This window comes from Furipterus horrens, unplaced genomic scaffold (genome assembly GCF_987537825.1).
Source record: "Furipterus horrens unplaced genomic scaffold, mFurHor1.1.pri manual_scaffold_11, whole genome shotgun sequence".
NCBI lineage: Eukaryota > Metazoa > Chordata > Mammalia > Chiroptera > Furipteridae > Furipterus > Furipterus horrens.
Window position 1 is genome coordinate 17726788 of NW_028327181.1, and position 20978 is coordinate 17747765.

Genomic DNA, 20978 nt, shown 5'->3' on the forward strand with positions numbered 1-20978 from the left:
ATTTGTCACATACAAAGTTATATTGTTTACAAAGAGAGATAATTTACGTCTTTTTTTCGAATTTGGATGCCATTTATTTCATTCTCTTGCCTAACTGCGCTAGCTATTACCTTCAGGACATGTCAAATGAAAATACTGAGAGCAGACATCCTTGCTCCTGACCTTAGGAGGAAAGCATCCATTCTTTCACTCTTGAGTAACATGTTAGCTATGAGGTTTTGCAGATGTAATCATATTGAGAAAGTTTTTCTCTCTTTCTAGTTTTCTGAGAGGTATGTACAGTATATGTTGGATTTTGTCAAACTTTTTTTTCTGCATCTATTAAGATGATCATATGGTTTCTGTTCTTTATGTTATATTGATTCATTTCCTATGTTAAACCACCTTGCATTCCTGGGATAAATCCCAGTTGGTCATGGTGTGTAATGCTTTTGGGGGGGGGGTGCTGGATTTGGTTTGCTAACATTTCATTGAGTGTTTGTGCCTGTAGTTTCCTTTTCTTACGATTCTTTGTCTGGTTTGGATATCAGGCTGATATTTCAGCCTCATAGAATGAGTTAGGAAGTGTTTGGGGGGAGAATAGTTTGTGAAAGATTGGTATTAATTCTTACCTGGAGACATTTAAGAGTAGATGTTAAGTTGGATAGAAGGGTACAGAACTCATGAGAGAGGCTGGGGATGGAGACCCAGATTTGAAGGAAAGAAGGCAGCATGCGGGCCTAGCTAAGAAGGGAACCTAGTAGAGGAGGTCCATGTCAGGCAGATGAGACTGTGGAAGAGTGGGAAGAAGCCTAGAAGACAGCTGTGAGAAACACTAACTCCACTGGTCATGGAGAGAAGGAGGATTCCAAAGGGAACTAAGGCCAGAGCCAGAGCCTTGGGAGCAGGCAGCTGCCACAGGAAGGGAATGTCTGCCGCTGGGCCAGTGCACAAAGAGCATGGGGTCTTGGCAGCAAGGAGGCCAGAGCTCCTAGGCCAGAGCTGTTCGGCAAGGCGGCAGGGACGGAGCCAGCCTGCTGTGGGTTGAGGGGAGATGAGGACTTGAGGAATTGGAGCCCCTGGAGCACTCGTTTCCTAAAGGAGAAAAGGTTTCCCCCTATGGGATCTTTTTTGAGAATGAGGTTCAACCTGACCCCAGCTGGGCCCAGCAACCAGTCCTTTTCAGAAGAAATACACCCTCTTGACACTATGTGGGTTAATTCTATAATTCCAGGGACACAGACTTCTCTGGGTTTCTTCTAGGAAAGTGAAGGCCCCAGTCGCTGAAAGGACAGCCAGACAATGCTCACGAGGGAATTCTGGTTCTGCTGATAATGCTTACTCCGGGAGGCACAGGCATGCCATGAGCCAGGGAGGTTCTGTCCCACAGAAAACGTGGCTACTGGGTGGTGATAGAATGAGGGAGACCTTGTTTGACACAGGGAGCCTCAAAAAGCTCGTGGCAAAAGAGCAAGGCTCTAGCTCAGCCTAGACAAACGAGTCCAGTCCTTAGACAAAGCCCCGCTCCTGCAACTTCTCCAACCGTGGTCAGAACTGCTGGAGGACAGTCACCCTGCCAGGCCAGGCAGGGATGGGTGGGAGAGATTAAGGGGCCTCCATGTGTACCTGGCTTCCCCCTCTCCCCACCCCCTGCCCCAGCTCTTCAGGTTTCTCAGCCAATTTCTCTTTGGGGGAGAAGCAAGGCAGGTAGAGGCAAACCAGACCAGGGCCAGGCTGACAGCAGGGGGAGGTCTGGTGGGGGGCAGGGGCACAAGCCTGCCTGGAGCTTGCTTAGGTGACTTCCTGCCTTTAGAAGAGAATGCGGCTGTTTGGGAGGAAGACCTTAAGGAGCATCCCTGTCCGGAGCCCTCATCCCTGGGAGGGCCTCTTACAACTCACCCTCCTCCAGCAAGAGCACACACACATGGGTGACACCTTTGACCTTTCTTCCTGCTACCCAACGTGGGAAGGAAGCAGACCTGGCTGAGCAGGGCCATGCCCAGCCACACCCGAAGGGCCTGGTCACCCTGGTGTCCAAAGCTTAGGTGATGCTTGGTCCAGCTGTGTTTCCTCCTCCAACCCAAATCCCTCCCCGCCTCTCTTGTCCTTGAAAAGCTCAGCCCTGCCCTCTACCTTCTGAGAGGACTCTTGGCCCCAGCAGGGAGCAGAACTGCCTCCCTTGGGCCCTGTGTTCAGCCCATGCTGCCTCACCTGGCCACCTGTGACCTGGTCCTTCTGGGCTGGGCATTTCCCCTTTGGCAGGAGAGAGAGAAAGAGAAATGTGACTATGCCCCATGAACATCAAGTGACATTCAGACCCAAGAGAAAGAAATTCAGCTCATTTATTCAGGCATGGACCTGATCAGGCCTGGCTTCATAAGAGGCTCAGGGTTTCCATTCAATGACTTTGATGGCTGTGTGGGCTGCCCGCTGCACAGCCTCGCTGTTCTCCACCTCAAGGACACGGAAGCTGGGCACATGGGCCTTCAGGAACTTGCGGCCCTCGGGGGCCTCAGCCAGCACGGTGAGGGCCTTGATGGCATTCAGGCGGGCCTTTCTCAAGGTCGAGCTCAGCAGGTTCAGGAGCGGACGGATGGCCTCTGCATCTAAGGCTGCATACTTCCCTGGGGGTGACCAACACCAGGGTTTCCTGTGGCGGCCTCTGTCCCGCTGTCCTCTCCTGGCCACTGGCCTGCACAGTCTCGGGGGGGGGGGTGGCACCACCTGCTACCAGAGCTCCCTCCTTCACCCCCACTCATGCCCTTGTACCCTCCTCTGCCTCCAGCCTAGGTCAGACCCCATCACCTCCTGCCCCCTAACTGGCATCTCCCCTTCCATCCCGGGGCCTCTTCCGCAATCCAGTCCTCACAAGGCTACAAGTGGTGTCTTAAAACTTAGTATCCAATCATTCATTTATGTGGCAAATATTTCTTGAACACTTACTGTGTACCAGGCACAAAAAGACATATAGTGCTTTCCCACATAGCACTTATACTCTAGTGGGGGACACAGATATCAGCGTGTGAAGGAGACACCCTCCTTAACCCTGCACTGCCTCACCCACCACCCACCCCACCTCACCTACTAAAAGATGTAGCTGCCCCCCTGTCCCCACCCTTCCTGCCCTGAGCATTCTTCCTTTGCTGCCGGGACCCATCCAGCCCCCCACCTTTGCCCTGCTAACTCTCATTGTTCTTTGGGTCAACACCCACGCCCCTCCCCAAGACGCTTTGTCCCTGTCCTGTACCCCAGGCATGTAGCACTTCTCCCCCGTGTCACTCATCAGTCTGCCACTCCCACCAAACTGGAGACACTAAGGCTGAGATGTCTGGGTCTCCACCATCCAGCACAGTGAGTACCAGCTCCAGAAAAAAGTGCCCTCATATCCCTAGGTTCAGGCCATTGCCCAGGCCCCCCAGGAGCCCCCTGGCCCTTTAAGAGCTCCCATAGGAACGCTGAGTGGAGACACTGCACTGAGGATGCCCCCACCCCTGCCCATGGTCAGCATCCTGGCTGCACAATCAAAATGGGGCTTTGGACTCTGGGAAGGCCCCAACCTCTCCCACTCTGGTGTGTCTCAAATTCCACCATTGGGGTCAAGTAGGGAGGGGCTGGGAGGCCCCCACTCTAGGGTCTTTGCAGCATGTTGATTGAGAACCAGAGGCCCAACAGTCCTCTGAGGAACGGGGAGGAAGCAGCGGGCCTGGGGCTGGTGCAAGCGAGGGCGGGCCATGGGGAGGGTCAGTCAGCTTTCAGAGGTCACCATGTGGGGCAGATGTCCTGCGCTGGCCTCCAGGTGGCAGAACCAGCCCTGGTCCCTTCTGTCAGCCCAAGATTTGGTAACAGCATATAGAAGCCTGAGTGGCTGGGAGTCCCAGGGTTGGAGAGATAATCTTATATTCTGAGTACCCCACCCCCCATTGAGAAAAGTAATTTCAATCAAGAAATGTCATAGAAGTGAGGGCTCCAGTGTTTGCTTAGATCTCAAGGTAACCAAATTATGAACTGCAAACTAATCAATCCCAGAATCATGGCTCACAAGAGGCCTAGGACAGAGGCAGAACTTCCAGGCCCAGGGAGTAGAATGAAAGGAAGGGACAGTGATCCTAATGCAAGTGACCAATGACTATGGCCAAGAAGAAAAGGGCAGGTGAAGCCTGGGACCCAAACTTGAAAGGACTTTAACAATGGGCCAGGAGTATTTTGGCAGGGCAGGGAGGGGGCAAGATGAGGGGTTTTGAAAAGCTGGCCAGAGTAGCCAACATGCTGGGAGGCTGCAGTGACCCCTCCCAAGTTAGTTCCAATGCCCACACAGGGGATACCTCACCCCCAGGATGCCCAGCCAGCAGGCTGCCTCACCTTCCGTGGTCATGGTGGCGTACATGAGGGCCCCAGCAGCGTTGGCCTGTACTTCCTCCACATGGTCTTTCAGCAGGTGCACCAGGATGGGGATGACGTCATACTGACAGACCTGTTTCTTGCCCTCCAGAGGGATGCTAGGCCAGAGAGGGGACAGCTGGGTGGCTTTGCTTAGGGGGAGGAAGGGAGCAGAACCCAGGGCCACCACAGGGGTACAGCAGAAAAAAGGACTTATGTTGGGACAACCCCTGGGGGTCCAGGCCTGACGGGGCCTGGGTCCCAGGGTGCAGGGAAGCATTGCTATGAGGTTGGAGCCTCACCTCTCTGCTCAGAAAACCTGGGAGCACAGCCTGGGGCCACTGAAGGTGAGACCACCCAGGAGCCACAGGGTGGAGCTTGCCCTAAGGTATTCTGGGAAGAAGAAAAGAAACCAGACGTATCGGGCCCCTAAAACAGGGAGGAGTGGGAGCCAGGGTGGGAACCACAAGAAGACTCATTTTGTCTACATAAGAGTCAGGACAGGCTGCCAGGACAGGCTAAGCCTCACAAACAGCAGCCACCTTTAAATGAGATGACCTTCTCAGTCACTTTTAATCCTCGCATTGCATGAAGCTGTGGAAATGAAAGTGGTGGTCTTTCAAAGAGCTTCCCAAAGTGTGAGGCGCCCCACGCTGTTCCTCCAAAGAGAAAGGTTTCTGGAGCCAGGAAACACTGCCCACAGGCCCCCTGGGAGAGTCACTGTGCACATTCCTCCTGCAGCAAAGGACCCTGAGTCGCTTAGTTGAATCAACCTCTCCCAGACTTTGCTGCCCGCAGAACTTTCATGGTGGCAAAACTCTTACTAATATCTCAAAAGACAGATGCTTTGTGTCCCAGTTTGGGAAGCACAGGGTTGGCCAGCCACCAGCTGTGACATTGTGAGGCCCCTGAGCTGTCAGGTCTGCAAGAACAGGTTTTCTCCCCTCAGTGCCACTGGACTCTTGCTGGGGGCAGGGGATCAAGGGGGAAGCTGTCCTCTACATGGTGGGATGTGGAGCGGCACCCCTGGTCTCTGCCCACTCGATGCCAGGTGCTGCATGTCTCCAGGGTAGGGGGAGTGGGACGGCAAAGTTCCCCCTGCTGCGACCCCTAGGTCTGCTGTGGGGGCCCGGGACAGCTCAGCATGCCTTCCTTGCGCCTCAGCGGCAGGACCATGCAGACCACTCCCACCCTCCTGCTCCACCTGCACAGCCGGGCCTCACCTGACAGCAGTGAGCGTGCAGGCAGCTTTGCTGCGGATGTTTTCATTGGCGCTGAGGAGCTTCTGCTTCAGTAAGGGCACCACGCGGCTGGCCAGCGCCTCGGTGGCATCCTCCCGCAGGCAGGCTGTCAGCGTGTCCAGGAGGGGCTCCTGGATGTTTTCCTGCTCTCTCTGAAGCTGCCACACCAGTGCGGGAATCAGGCCACTCTTGACAATGCCCCGGGCCCCTGTGGGAAAGGAAATGATACTGAGGGTGGGCTGCCATGGCCCTGCCCCACCCATGCTGGGTGTCATGAAGGGGTGGGCGAGGAGAGTCCTGCAGGGTCCTGCAGGGGTCTGGACAAGACACTTTGCAAGTGCCCCCCTGCCAAGCAGGGGGACTGGGCAGCCAGCAGGAGGCTGTGGGGAACAAGAGGGGTTGGATGGGTAAAAGCCAGAGGACCCAGAAAGGTCCCAGCCTTTGGTTGCCTGTGACTGGGGGCATTGGACTTAACCAGATGCTCAGCGGCCCAGGAAGCTGCAGCCACCTCTTGGAGAGTGCAGCAGCTCACCCCTAGGGAGCCCAGGCACACGAAGAGACCCCTCCATTCCACGCCCTGCCCCAGAAGGAAGCATTGGGTTGGGGACCAGCCAAGCCCCTCCTTCCCACCTGCAATATCTCTAAGCTGCTAGAGACCCCAGACCAGTCTGGCTAACCCTTGGAGACAGGAGGAAGAGCTCCAAGTGAAGTCTGAGAGGGAAGATTCAGAGTGAACAAGTCAGCGTCTTCTCCACCAAAAAGCTGTGTCCCCAACCAAAGGTGACAGGAAATCCATAGATTCTGGCCAAGGGGTCTTGAAGAAGCCTGGTGCCCCAAGGAAGGGGCTCCACATGGCAAGGCTAGGGGGCTGGGGGAAGCCCAATGAGGTGAGCCTCCCTCGTGAAGGGGCTCCACGTCACTCCTTCCAGCCCTTTTGGGGGAGGTCTGTGTGTGACTGCCAGGAGGAGAGCCCAGGACGGCCCCAGATGTCACCCCCAGGGGCCCAGTTCCTGTGTGCCCGGAGCAACACTCACGGGGAAGTGAGCAGGACACTGCCAGGGAGAGCAGCCCTTCCCCATGGCCCAAGGGCGGCCCTCACTGCTGCCCTGAGCCCACCCTCTCCCCTGCCTCCCCATCAGCTCACACCGTGGGCCCACCGAGAAGTCATCCGTAGCCCCCACAGAGGCGGCCACCGGTAAACATCTTCCTCTTCCGACCTCCCCAGCTAAACCCTCTAATTTACTCCAGAGAGACAAATAAACAGGTTAATTAGCCTAAAGGTCTCTGAGTGCCAATTAGCACCAGGGATCTCCTCTTTGAAGACATCACTCCAGTCTTTCTCCTTCACTCTCAAAGGACATCAAATGGCAGCCCGGCGTGAGAGGGGCAGAGTGAGGGGGCGCAGAGGCAGCCAGCAGGACAGCAGGTCCAGCAGCTCCCAGTTGCCCTGGCCAGCTTCTCACTGGAGGGATGGAGCGGTATTTGCTCTCAGGCCACTCACGCCAGGAAAAGCAGTTTCCTATTGTTCAAGAGTACTACTAGGCTTTTTAAGATTTAGTACACACAGATTTCCAAAAGAAAAGAAAAGCCTAGGTTGGACTCCTAAATGTACCCAGCTATGTGACCTGGACAAGGTATTTAACTTCTCTGAGCCTGGTTTTCTCATTATTAAAATAAGCCAACTTGGTAGGGAGTTGTGCAGTGCCAATGGGATAGTGGGTAGGAACATGCTCTGGGTAAGGGACTGTCACTCTGTGCCCAGGATATCTAGGCCTAGCACAGCAAGGATCTCCCAAATTCCAACAACACTGAGTCCCAGCCACAAGCAAGAGTCTGGGGTCAGGGGTGGTGGTGGGGAGGGGATGAAGAGGAGGAAGTGGAATACAAAGACAAAAGCCATTCAGTCCCTGCCCTGCCAGAGTGCCTGCTAATGGTCCCCACAAGCCACCTCTGCTGGGCATCTGAGCCCCTCTCCCTGTCGGCCCTGCCTTCCACACTGGTGCACACCTGGGCCTCCTGCTCCTGATCTGCTTCCCCTGCAGGCTCCCCACCTGCCCCAGGCAGGGTCCCTCTTCAGCCACAACCTAGATGGCACCTCCCCATCAGCTCACAGTGGGGAGATGACAATTTCACTTTCCAAGGAGGATTTTGCTGGCTGATGGAGGGCGAGGGCTCCTGGCCGAGGACACCTGGGCAAAGGCCTGGCGGTGAAGAATTTGTGCATCACCCTATCGGGGCTTAATTGCGGCCTCCCTTGCACCTGGGTCTGGCCCTCCAGGGAGAACTGCTGCTGGAGCCACAGGCTGGGGGTGCGGGGAGAGGCAGCGCACAGGAAGGGGTTGAAGTCAGAAAGCTGCAGTGTTGCAAGTCACCGCCATTGCTCCCTGCCTTGATGAGGAAACCGAGCACCCAGAGAGGCAACTCAAGTGCCCAAGGCTGTGCACACAGCAGCCAGTGCCAGACCAGGGCTTTCAGGTCCCTGGGTTTTCTTCCTCGGGCATTTGTCTTGGGTCTCTGATCCTAGAAATGCTGAGCACTGAGACCCAGGTTCTTTTTGAGACAGAGGGAGAAGATTAAAAATAAAATGCGTGCCGGGTGTGCCTCTGCTCGTTCACTTTGCTTCTTTTCAGCTAAAAGGAATAGTCGCAGGCCTGGCTATTTATATCTAACCCAGATCTACAATGGCTTGTTCAAGAGTGGGGGGGGGATGTACAGACCCCCCAAAAACAAACTAGAGAGGCCCACCTGGCCCACCACAGCCTGAGAATTGGTCAGCATGGGTCGGGGAAATAGGACAGGTGGGGTGCAGAGCCAAGTCAGCCAGGAGGGGACCATTGCCTGAGGTCCACAGACAGTGAGACACCCCCTACCACCCTCAGGGAGTGAGAGACTAGTGGGAGAGTCGGCCAGGACCAGTCATCACAGCACAGGTTGACACATGTGTAGATGAGGAATTCCAGGGTCCTAGGGGCTCCTGCTGTGCAAGAAGGAAGGCCCAGGGGAGCTGGGCCTCACAGGACAGAGGGGTGAAAGCACCAGCCACCACTGCTTGGGAAGGGCCCTGATTCAGCATAACTGGTATGCCAGGATGGACTTGGTGGCTGATGGGCCAGATAGCTTCACCAGGACTGAGGGTCACAACATCCATAGCCTGGTCCCCTACTTCAACTGTGGTTTGGTCATTTACTGGGGGAGGAGTTGACACCACCTGCAGGGGCTGCTCTTGGGCCAGCTGTCCCTGCTGGGTTGAAGAGATGCCAGATAGACTCAGTCACCAGGGCCCTATGCCTCTTTCTACCACAGAGCCCCAGCTGTTTCCTCTGGGTCTGTTGTCCTGGCCATTGAGGACTCAAGACGGAGTGCTGGCCCCAGCCCTGGGAACTATACATCCATGACTGGCACAAAAGCCCATTGCAACCCACAGTAACCCACCTGTCCAGCTTTAGCCTTGTATGGCACCCATGCCCTGAACTCCTGGCACACTGACCCCCATCTTTGCCTGCCTTTGCTCAGGGGGACACTTCTCTGTTGTCAGTTTACAAAGCCTTGCTTGCAATAGCACATAACATAGCTAACGATGTCTTCCTTCTCGGGACACTCCTTTCCCATGAGTCTGGGGCACTGCACTCCCTGGTTTCCTGGCCACCTCTCCAACTGCTTAGTAAGTGCCAACCCTTACTCCAGCATCATATGTGGGCCCCCTCTTTGGTCCCCCTCCTTTCTTGCCCTGACGGGACCAGCCTCCTTCTCTCCATGGCTGCAGCCACCACACTGCCATCTCCTGACACATGCTGTCGCCCAGTGATCCCATTGCCCTACACTGAACTTGGCCTTGTGCGCTGACTTCTCTGCTTTATTTTCTCAGGGCTGACTAGCTGTCATTTGTTATTTGATTCTGCGCATTAGGACAACACACATTGTGGGAACATGCCTACTGTAAACATGAAGCAAACAGTTGCCTTCCTCCCTCTCAAATTTAAAAAGCTAACCTTAAAACTCCCGATCGATGTTTCTCTCCCTCTTTCTCTCCCTTCCTTCTCCTCTCTCTAAAATCAATAAGCATATCCTCGGGTGAAAATTTTTAAAAAACAACTTTTTAGGCCAACGTCCCCAATTCTACACGAGGGCCATCCACCTGGCATGACTGTTCTCCACCACGCAGGAGCCCTGTGTTTTTGCATCCTCACATGCTCATTGTCTCTAGCCCCATTGGTCTTCTCTAGGTTCTTCCAGGCTCATGACCCTTCGCACCCCAGTGCCTTCCCCACCTTGGAACATGCTTCTCTCCTGCCCCAAGTCACCAGCCACTTCCATTCCTGCCATCCCAGTGCCCAGTACTTCCCCTGCCACATGCCCCCAGAACCCTGGTGAGTCTCCTCCATCAAGCCTGGGACAATTGTAATGGTGGATTATGTTCTGCTGTCCGTCCTGCAGACAGGAGGGTCTAGCAAGCAGGGCTGTGCCTAGTACAGAGGCAGTCATCAATAAGGGCTGTTGTATGAAGGTTTACAATCATTGGTTGATACCACATGACCTCTCGCCTCTCAAGGGGCTAGCCTCTAATCTCACACCTGCACTGCTGTAGATGGGTCATTTCATGCTTGCATCGAGGTTTGCTCCTGCGAACAACTCAGCTCCGACCCCTGATCCTGCAACGGAATCTGCTCTCATTCATCTTTGAACATGTGCCAAGCTGCACTCTTCCTCAGAACCACTTTCTAGGGACAGTCTATTGGTGTCCCCATTTGACAGAGGAGGCTCAGCCAGATAAGTCACCCAAGGGTGCACAGGTCCTGGCAGCAGAGCTGGGCCTGTGCTTCACTTCCAGCCCCCTCTTCCCTCGAATCCACGCCAGGGCAGGGCGTGTGTCGTCTTCCTGGTGTCAGCTGCTGGCCTGCATGGTTCTCCCGGCAGGGGCCCAGCCTGGCCCAGCCTGGCTCAGCCTGACCCAGCCTGGTGCTATGGAAAACATGCACACAGAGGAGCCCTCGGTTGCCGGCCACATTCTTTGGTCCTCATTGGCCACCTCCAGCTAGCACTGTGCCAGGTCAAAGTTCATCTCAGGATGCCCGTCACCAACCTTTGTCCTGTCCCTGAGAGTTTAGGCAGCCCCTTCATGGGTGAGCCACAACTTTGAGGGTAGGTAGTGCAATGGTCTCCATTTCACAGGAAAGGAATCACACCTGAGAGGTCATGGGATGATGTTGACATGCCAGTGTCCAGCTGGCAAAGCCAAACCCCTGCCCCTGACTTTTGAGCACAGACCTGGGCTCAGGCCAACACCCCATGTATCTCTGCCCATGGTCAGCCCCAGTGCTTCTGTGCCCATGAGCAGGTTGCTTCTTGTAATATGACCTGCGGGCCGCGCCCCTGGCCCCCTGAGGCTCAGTGTGAAGTAATAAGGCTGGTGTTGATTGGGAGTTTCTGCAGTTTACCAGGGATGCTCTAGGATGTGCAAAGCTTCAGGTTACAAGGATGCAGAAGACAGAGAAGGCATTAATGCCTTTTAACCATAGGAGTGAGGGGCTCCTGGCTCTGAGGCACACAGATGGGCTCCCGCTGAAAATGAAAACAAAATTTGGCAGACTGCCCTCGGATGCATTTTGCTGAGCATCCCAAGCCTTCTAAAAGCTTCTTTCCCGAAGGTGTCATTCGTACCCTGGCCTTAACTAGGCTGGCTCCCGCTCATCTCTCTGGTCTAGAAGGGACAGCTCCTGGGCCCTCCTCGTTCCACTGTCTCCCAAAGCAATCTTCTGTGACCAGGATTGCCAGGGACCCTGAAAGGGGTGGGGGGTGGGGGGGACCAAGTAAAAGATGACTAATGCCCCTCCCATCGCTGCACAAACCTCACCAGTGTAAACCTTTGGGGTTTGCATAGCCCTTTCACACATTCTAGTGAACTGTCGCGACAATTCAAGGAAGGGGGTGCCACCAGCTCCACTTTACAAAACAGGCCCAAATAGGTCAGTCAAATGCCCAAGGTCGAGGAGCTCAGAAAAGGCCAAACTGAGTTTGGTTTCGGGCTGAGGGAGGTGAGCGGGGGCAGGGGCCATCCACTGCTCTCTGGCATGGTCTCCGGATCTGCGAAAGGAGACTGGACTGGGTCGGTGCCCCAGCCCCTAGGTAGCCGGGGCTCTGGACGCCGGCGCCTATAGCGCGAGCCGGACTGCGGCGCGCGCTGAGATGAGGCCCCGCCCCTGCTCGCCGCCATTGGGCCACGGACGCATCCATCAGCTGCTCGTACGCAATGGACAGCGAGCCGGCGCTCGTGGCGGGGCGGTGGCGCCCGGCGCGTGGTCACTGGCGGGCGCGCGACACTCCCCCGCCCTCAGTTGGCCTGGCAACGCGCTGCGCTCGCGGCTCCGCCCCCTGCCGGCGGCGGCAGCGCGGGGCGGGTGGACCCGCGGGCGGCGGGGGGCGCGGGATAGCAATCGGAGGGAGCCAGGGCGGCCGGAGTGTGTGCGCCGCCCGCGGTCCGGTCACGTCCCGCGCGGGCGCCGCCGTCCGCATAGTGCGGAAAGAAGGCGCCGCGGCCCGCGCTTGCCACCCCGCCCGCCAGTGCCGCCCGGAGCAGCTCGGTGGATGCACGGTGCCGCGGCCGGGAGGTGAGTGAGTAGACCCGTGGCTGGGGCGTACGGCTGAGCCTCAGGGGGCCGGGGGCGCGGCCGGCGGGTATACCCCACCCCCACCCGGGGCCCCGCCCGGGCCTTTGTGCCGGGGATCTGCCCCGGCTTAGGGTGCCGGGCACGGCGGCAGGGATGCCCGGTAGGGGTGTGGGGCGGCAAGGGCGGAGATGCCCGCGAGGTGGGCAAGGGGTTCCGCGGGCGGGGCAGGTGCTGGGGACCAGGCACTGCCGGGCCGAGGAGCCGGCAGGAGGGTGAGGCTGCGGGCCCGGGATGGTGGACAGCAGCCGCTGGGGTTGCAGCGCGGCACCCCGTAGCAAGCAGTCGCTGGTGCGGAGCAGGGCCGGACCAGGCGACCTGCGGGAGCGGCGCAGGCAGGGTCTCCCTCTCGGGGGAGCGGGGAGAAGGCGATTTAGGGCGGCGGGAGCGCCGACGCGTGGCCTTGGCTGAAACGGAGGAGAGGGCCCCGGAGGCCTGGGCCCGAGGACGGACGGCTTACAGTTTTCGGTCACTGCTCTTGCAGCGAGCAGGTTGCTCCGAGGCATTTAGAGCAAGATGAGTATCGACCCACTGCGATTTTGATATGTTCATGGCTCAATATTTTTTCCCTTAAAAGGCGGTGGGGGTGTTTGGGGGGAGGGGTGTGAGGGCCTCGGGTCTGGAGCTCGCGATCCTGCGGGAGATCCAGGGGAGTCTGCCTTCAGGGCGGTGTTGCGCCTCTGGGTGATGGGAGGAATCCGCCCTAGGCCGAGAACTGGGGTTCTGTCTTAGAAGGATGGAAAGGCAGTGCGAGACCAGGGTTTCTTGGAGTCGGTGTCTGAGGATGGAGGGACCTGCCTGGTAGGCGAAGTTGGCTGGGTTTGGGGAGGGCGCCCAGCGCCTGGCTGGCTTTTTTCTGCCCAAGTGATTTCCCAGCCTTGGGGACCCAGTCCCGCTGCCTTGGCTCTGTCTGGAGGTGGCTTCATGGCCAAATTCGATTAAGCAAATATTTACTGAGCTTTTGCTCCCCCAGGGCCTGGAGCTGGGGTGGGGGTGGACTGGGCCTGCCCTCCAGGGACTGACTCACCACCCCACAGGGGACCAGTGTCTCTGTTCAGATAACCCAACCCTGAGTGTGAGTGTGAGGTCTCAGGAGGGACCTCAGAGAGGTGACCCGATCTAGGGACAGACAGGCCTGTGGGCAAAGAGACATTTGAACTGGAGCTTGAAGAACATAGGCACAGTTGGGGTGGGCATTGCAGAGGGGAAGAAAGGGACCCAGGCATAGACTGAGCTCGGGCAGTTGGGTCAGGCAGAAGCAAAGGGAGTGCTTGGAAAAGCATGGGAGGTGTGGCAGGAAAGGGGGGGTGGCAAAAAGGGGCAGAGGGAGCTGGGGGAGGAAGAACCATGGCCTTGCTGGTCAGCTGTGGCTCTTTCAGTGGAGGCTGCAGCCCCTCTCATCTGTAAAAGGGAACCGCAATGTGACCCAGGAGCTGGGGTGGGCCTGGGGAAGAGCTTAAAAGGCCCTGGGGGGCTCCTTGCACCCTAGGATTGCCCTTCCGGGCACTTTGTCCCTTAAGCAAGGCCAGGGAACTGTGTTAACAATCACCTGGCCCCCTTCTTAGCCAGGTTGGAGGCTGATGTTTAGCTGTTGTCCCTTTGGGGTGTGTACGTCAGGGAGTAGTAACCGTGGAGGCCTGGGAGTCTCTGTGCGAGGACTGAGGGCGCGGGAGGGCCTGTTGACACTTGCGCTCAGATGAAGTGGTGTGCCTGCAGCGATGAGGCACTGGCATTGGGTTTAAAACTCTTCTCGTTTGTTCCTCTAACAGACCTTGGTTTTCTGAGACATGAGGTGAATAAGATGTAGCCTCTCCCCCTCGGGAGGCCGTGTCACCTTCTGCCGTAGATCTGCTTGCTTGCTCCCTTGCCTGCTCCCAGGGATGTTTTGCTCTCCCGCTGAAGGGGCTGTTTGTTACTCATCTGTGTTTCTGGATCCTCCCATCCCCACCCCCAGACACACACCCACTGTCGGCTTTTGGGCAAGGCCCAGGTTGCTGCAGCAGGAGCAGGCAGCCCACCTACCCTCATGGAGGTGCTTCACTCTATTCCTGTTGCTGCCTTGTTCCAGGAGCCTGCCATGGACTCTAAATTTGGGACACAGGGAATAAATTCCTTCCTCTGTTCCAGCTTCTCAGCACTTCTGTTTCTTGGAGTCCCAGGGGGAAAAGTGCCTGGATCTCAGGAGCTTCTAGGGCAATTCCAGGTACTCTGAGCAGCCAGGTGGACTTGTAAGGCTGCCCAGGGTCCTGCAGAGAAGCTGGTGGAATGGAGTGCCGAATAGCAGGGAAGGCTGGCCTCAGACTCAGGGTGTGGCCTCAGCATGGCAGTGCTCTGTGCACACGCGATGAGTGTGCCGGGCCTTCCTCCGCTGGGTGTGAGGACGAGCAGCCCTATACTGCCCCCCGCTAATCCTCGGAGGGTCTAAAACGCTGTGCCGCTGTAGGGCATTCTCGCTGCAGCTGGAGTGGTGGGGCTCACAGGAACTCTGAAGGAGGCAGATTAGCATGCTGCTTTCCCTTAGACCCCAGGAAGGAAACCCAGAGGCAGGCCTTCGAGTGCCAGTGTGGGCAGGAAGGAGGCTGAGGGGAAATCGACAGGCATTGGGGCAGATGCTGTATCAGCCCCAGGCAGAAGTGGTGGCCTGGCAAATCTTGTGCAGACTGGGAAGGGCATGGGAAAGCCCAGACTCCCCACAGGGTAGGGAGCAGAGCTCCAGGTGAGGCATCAGGAAGGCCTGAGTCAGGACCTGGTCATGCTGCCCCCTCGCCCAACCCCATTCTCTCTGAGCCACCTTGTCCTCATCCATAAATAGAGCCAAAAGCCCCTGCACAGGTTCCCCCACCCTTGTCCCTCACATCCAGCCCTGTGAACTCACAGGGACTAACTCACAGGGACTGACGGGTCCTGGAGCACATTGGAGGAGAATCAGCCCTCCATACGGAGCCCGAGAAAAATGGAACCTCACACGCTTTGTTCATTCAGTCGTCCCTTTGGCTAATATTTACTGAGTGCTAGGCACTATGCCAGGCACAGGGATACAGTAGGGAGCAGAACAGACCCAGTGTCCACTCCTGTGACACTCACATCGATGGTGGGGAGGCTGACATGACAGCTGTGTAACTGAGTGCCAGGTAGGGTAGGTGCCGTGAGAGGGAGGAAGGAATCTCTGGTGGAGAGACCGTGATGGCATAGTGCCATGGTAGAGCCATGGGTGAGTCGAGTGACAGAGAAGAGCACCAGTAAAGGGGATGGCAGGTGTAAATGCCCTGGGGCCAAACAGTTCAGCTGCTGGAGGCCCCACCAAAAGTCCAAATGGCTGGAGCTCAGTAGAGGGTTGTGTTGGGGGTGGGAGCTATGGAGCGTGTCAGCTGGGGCTCTGCAGGCCCCAGTGAAGCTGGGAGCTCGGGGCAGGTTTGGTACATAATCTTGAGTTAATTACACTTAAAAGACCCATCTGGCTAATGAGCATGGGGGCCAGACGAGAAGGCTGTTAGGGGGCGTTGCGGCATTTGGGGAGAGGAGGCTGCGGACCCCATGGGGCAGGAGTGGCAGGGGTAGTGAGAAGCAGTCTGCTGGAGAAGAGGTGGCGAGAAGAGCTCTGGAAGCTCGGAGTGGGCATTGGCCAGGAAGGAAGATGCGGACTCATTTGTGAGAGGCAGGGAATTGGGAGCTGGGTTAGACCCCTGGCAGGACATGGGTGCACCTGGCAGTCAGAGGGGAGAGTGAGTCTGGGGACAGAAACCCGGAGTCTTTGACATCAGGTGTGTGGGAAGCCAGGGACCAGCTGAGGTCGCTTGGGGATCGGGGGTAGGTGGGGTCAGGAGAGCCGAGCCAGGCCTTGGAGCCTTCCCCGCTCAAAGCACAAGCTGGGAAGGTTATCCAGCAAAGACTGAGGGAGGACCGACGAGCGAGTGAGGCAGGAGCACAGTCTCAATGGCCACGCAGGTGTTTGTATTCCCAGGAGGGCCGGTCCCCTGCAGCAGACACTGGCAGACATGGGGTGCGTGGGGACTACGTAATGTTGGTAGGACAAGCTACATAATTCGGAGGACCCTTGACAAAAATGAGTAAGCATTTCAAGGCAGTGACAGCAGGGCGTTACACTGAGCATGAGGCCCTACGTGGCTGCCTGTGTGCATGCCTGGGAAGTCAGCCTGGTCATGGCTGTGAGGACAGCGCCACTGGCTTGTCACCCTCTCTCCCCTTCCTTTGCCTACCTTGGTCAGGTGGGCTGTGTTTGGCACTTGGGGCCACTGGGGTTAGTCAGAGCCTCCCTGCAAGCCTCACCCTGGCCTCCTGTGGTGTGCCCCCCCTCCCTTGACCCCCCAGTGACCTCTGGCAGGAAGCACAGCTCCAGAGTTGGACATCAAGTCCTGTTGTCAGAAGCTGGGCAAGCGCAGTGGGCAGCTTCACACAACAATGGCTTCCTTGAGTTCATCTCTTTTCCAAAAGAACCTGCTACATCACAGAGTTTTGAGTTATTTGCTTCTAAATTAAGGTATAACTCTCTTTTAGAGACGTCCCTAGAGAATCCATCAGAAAGTGCTAAGAAGCAAGACTGTTAAAAACCACGGTGCAAGGAGGGGCCTTACAAACCGCGTCAGGCCGAGTGTTCCTTCCAGGAGCCTCTAACCAGCCATTACCCGCCTTCCCAAGGGCTTGTCCTAGCAGTGCAGCCTTCCAGGAAGAGACCCTGTCCCACTGAACACCCTCCCCTCGGCCCTGGGATGGAAAGCTGTGGGACAGGGTTCCCTGGGTGGGGTGCAAGGCCTGCCTCTGTGAGTCATGAGGTCACGGCCGTGGAGGAGAGAGGACCCGATGTGCACGTTCTCCCCAAAGCCCAAGTGCAAATCCAGGCGTTCGGGGGGAGGGCAGTAGAAACTGCTCTGGATTACAGTGGGCAAGTACCTTTCAGTGGAGGGACGGTGGGGGGGGGGGGGCAGAAGCTCACTTTATCTTCTGATAACCATGCCAAGAAGGGACCTGTTTTTACCTGTTTTCTCCTCACAGCTAATAAGACTGAGAGTTGGGGAAATGGGTGGCTTTCCTGAGTGGGTGTCCAGAACCCTGGGGGCTTACTCCCCAGCAGCCCGGGTGGCCCACCTTCCTATAGGTGACCTGCTCCACCGGCCTAACGGTCACCAAGACAGGTGGTCCGGGAGGGCTGGCTGGGCCTGCTATGCCAGAGGCCAGCGTGGCGGCTACACCAACTCTTAGGGCCTGACCCCTGCTTTGGCAGGGTTGATGGGCTGTGGCAAGCACTGATTTTTTTCCCTGGAGGGACCACCCTGATTCTCAAAGCTGCTCTTCTCTCTAGCAGTTCTCAGAGGATCCACGCATATCCTCCGGTGTCCAGGAGAAGGGTATCCAGACCTTCTGATTTTCTGTTTTCATTCTGAGGTCTGTCTAGGCCCTCTATCTAGAGCAGCACCCATGTCCCCACCCACACACACCCTGTATTCCTTCCTGCCTCTATTTTTTTCCCTTTAGCACTCATCACAGTATAATCTACCACCTGTCTTACTCATTTGTGTTGGTTCTCTCTCCATCTCTCTCCACCTCAGACCTGAATGTAAGCTCTGGGCCACAGAGAATCCGGCCCCCAGAGCCCAGCCCAGCCTGCAGCAGGGTCTCAGGAAATGGCTCCTGCAGGGGGCTGAACACTGGCAAGTAGACAGGCCTGGTGTGTGACCTGTTCAGCCGCTTTCACTTGGAAGGCTGGGCTTCCTGGTGGCTGTAGCCCTCACATTCGAGAACATTGCCTTCTGTTCAACTCTTTGCACCCAAGAGGTTGTGTCTTTGGGTTCCAGGAAGTATGGCTTTGGGTCTTAACTTTGGCCAGTAAACACAAACCACCCACGTTGGACATCACTGGTTAGTTGTGGTCAGGCCCGACTGTGGTTCACTCTGGAGCCAGTGGCCGCTGGGTGGCCCAGCTTCTCACACTGTCACCACAGACACAGGTCCCCACCACCCAGAATCGGATGTCTTGGGCTGACACCTGGCCCATCAGTGATGTGGAAAGACTTGGGGGGGCCTTGGTCAGACACAGGGGATCCACATAGTCGTGGCGTATAGAGCTGTGTCCACAGGAAACCATCCTAAGAGCGCAAGGCAAGATCCTGATGGTAGGAAAGGAACACAGGGACCACGTGATGGTGGAATGGCCCTTCCAGATAGCCCCTGTGCCCAAGATTAGCTTCAGTGCAGGGGAAAGGGCACCAGACAGAAAGTCGGGAGACCTGGGTTCTCATCCCAGCCCTGCCTGCGATGCTGACTCTGGTGAAGTCTCTGCACTATCTGGACCCTGGCGTCCTCCACTTTAAATTGGGCTGGGTCAAGGGTGCAGATAGTTTTTATTTCTTATAGTAACTCTGGAGTGGCTGCCCAAAGCACACAGTGTTGAGAAGGATTCTGAGGCCATGTTGCGGCTCAGAGGGAAAGCACTTCTGGTTGATGAGTGATGTCTGCAGTAGGTACAGGAGGCAGGATTTAGACGTGCTTGGCAGGGACTGGCCCACCCCTCCCACCCTGCACTTACTCTGCCTAGCAGCTTCAGCTCATCCTTCATCTCTTTATATGCCCTTCTTTCTGGACACCCCACTCTGACCCCAGACCAGGCGAGGACTAGTCTTCCCCATCAGCATCGTGAATCTTATGACAAGTCGGGTCATTGTCTCTTCCCATGGCAGCCTCTCTGTCCCCTGAGTAAATGAAAGCCTTGTGCTAAGCTCTGCTCAAGCACAGAGAAGCCTGCCTGGAATTGGGAGACCAGATAACCACAGAAACATGCTAAACTGTGTGATTTTGGTTCTAAGTGTTGTAGGCGTGGGGACAGCACGGTAGGAGGAGGTGAGTGACCAGGGAGGCTGTGAGCAGGGCAGGGTGCTGGGGAGGTGGCCAGGCCAGAGGAGGGGTGGTCTACACGTGATGAACCTTTCTCTGAGGCTACCCACCTCTGTTCTGACTAAGGACCTGGCCCGTGTGACTCCCCCACTCCCCTGCCCACCTCTTTGTAACTCATCTTCTTACCCCAGCTGCCCCAGTTGTGTGCAGCCTCTGGCCTATCCAGCCTCATGCTTCCTATGGTCCCATGGAGTGACCACCAGTACTCCAGCCAGCCTGACCCCCACCCGTGTTGGCGCATGTCGGTTCAGTCAGTAGCCCTGTCCCTGAGCTGGGCTTTGCTCTAACATGCTCACCCCCTCACCCACTCTGTTACCTCTGATATGCTGTGCAAACATATTTCCCGATAAAATGCTGGGAAGAAAAATAGAGTGTTGCCTCCATTATCCAATTTCTGATCAATCAAACCCTCTTTGTCCTCAGCCAAAATCTATTCATTTCCCTTAAACACTGGGCCAGTGCCAAGCATTGATTTCCTCTGATGACACCACGGAGGCACGCACATCCCCAGCCCTGCCCTGCCCCGTGGCCGGGAGGAGGGCACAAGAGCACCAACAGGGCCATCCTGGTGCCCTGCTACCACCCACCTCGAGGCTCTAGCAAGTCCCACAGCCACGCTGCGCCCCCCCATCCTTGCTCCAGCTCCTGGAGTTTCACAGCTAGTCTTGGTCCCTACATGGCCTCTGTCTCAGGGGTGTTAGTCTTCTCTTGCTAGCTATGTGGAGCTCTTACCGGCGCAGGGCAAGGGATGGAGGACCAGTGCAGAGTAGGTGGGGAGGGTGTGAAAGGTGCAGCCACTGGCTGCTGAGGACTGGAGCAGGAAAGCGAGCCGAATTCCAGGCTCCAGTGTGCCAGCCTCACTGGCATCAGAAGGCTGGAGCTGGGTGGGGAGGGTGAAGGCCAGAGCTTGTGAACAGGACTCTGGGTAGGGGTCAGGGCATGCTTTCAGTGGCAGCAACAGGCTCTGCTTCTAGAGAACCCCATCAAGATAGGTCAGAGGCTGATGTAGGCTGAAAGATTCCTGGGGATGGCCCGTCACCAATGGGACCACCGATGCCAGCCACTGAGAGTGCCCTGGAGCAACTTCCAGCACAGGGGCCCCAGGCCGCTGGCCTCAGGGGGACCTGCGTTGCCTGGCAACATGCACATTCCCGGGCCCTTCCTCAGACCAGGGGGTGGGCCCAGGCATGTGCACTTCTCTTTGAGCCACATCAGCCTAGAGACTTAGAGTCCCCAGCCTGCAGGCCTGTGTGAGGTTAGGAGGGTTGGGGAACAGGCTGTGGGGAGGGGCAAGGAAGAAAAAGGGACCCAATGGGAGGTGGTGCTCACCTCCCAGGTGGGAAAGGCAGAAAAGGAGCTGCTGGGAGGCAGGAGGTGCTCAGGGAAGGAGCCAGGCAGTGGACTGGCCCCACGGAGTCCTCACTAGAGAGGGTATGGCCAGGGCGTAGCCATCATCAGGGGGTGGGATCATGGGATGCCACACTGAGAGGCAGGGGACAGGAAACTGCAAAGCGACAGAGACTCAGAATGGTGAAATCAGAGTTTCCACCCAGTCCATGGGCCTGGCTGATAGCCACCAGGTACCTTCGCTGTGGAAACTGGGGAACCAGGTTCTTTTCAAGGCAAGGACCCCTGCTCTTGGCTCCAAGTGAAGACTGGACCTCCTCTCTGTGTAGCGGCGCCTCCTTCCCCTTGTAAGCGGAACCTTTCTGTTTTTATTTATTTCTTTATCCTGGCCTGATTTTCTCCTGAGTCAGTGCTCCTCAGGCGATGCTATCACATCTCCTCTGGCCAGCCTTGCTGACTGTGGACA

At 56.8% G+C, this 20978-nt stretch overlaps 2 protein-coding genes across 2 annotated transcripts in view; one reads left to right on the forward strand and one right to left on the reverse strand.

Annotated features, from left to right (window-relative positions):
• Positions 1–2303: 2303 nt before the first annotated feature.
• The window catches only part of RSPH14 (radial spoke head 14 homolog), a 69235-nt gene continuing 50560 nt past the window's right edge, over positions 2304–20978 (reverse strand). Inside the window, exons 5-7 of the mRNA XM_090291821.1 lie at positions 5580–5805; positions 4339–4475; positions 2304–2603 (exon numbers count right to left, since the gene is read on the reverse strand). Coding sequence (XP_090147947.1) covers positions 2365–2603; positions 4339–4475; positions 5580–5805 — 602 coding nt within the window. The 3' untranslated portion in view covers positions 2304–2364. The remainder of the gene's footprint in view (positions 2604–4338; positions 4476–5579; positions 5806–20978) is intronic.
• GNAZ (G protein subunit alpha z) overlaps positions 11992–20978 on the forward strand; it is a 45551-nt gene continuing 36564 nt past the window's right edge. The window contains exon 1 of the mRNA XM_090291683.1: positions 11992–12202. The gene's annotated coding sequence lies outside the window, so the exon portion shown is untranslated. The remainder of the gene's footprint in view (positions 12203–20978) is intronic.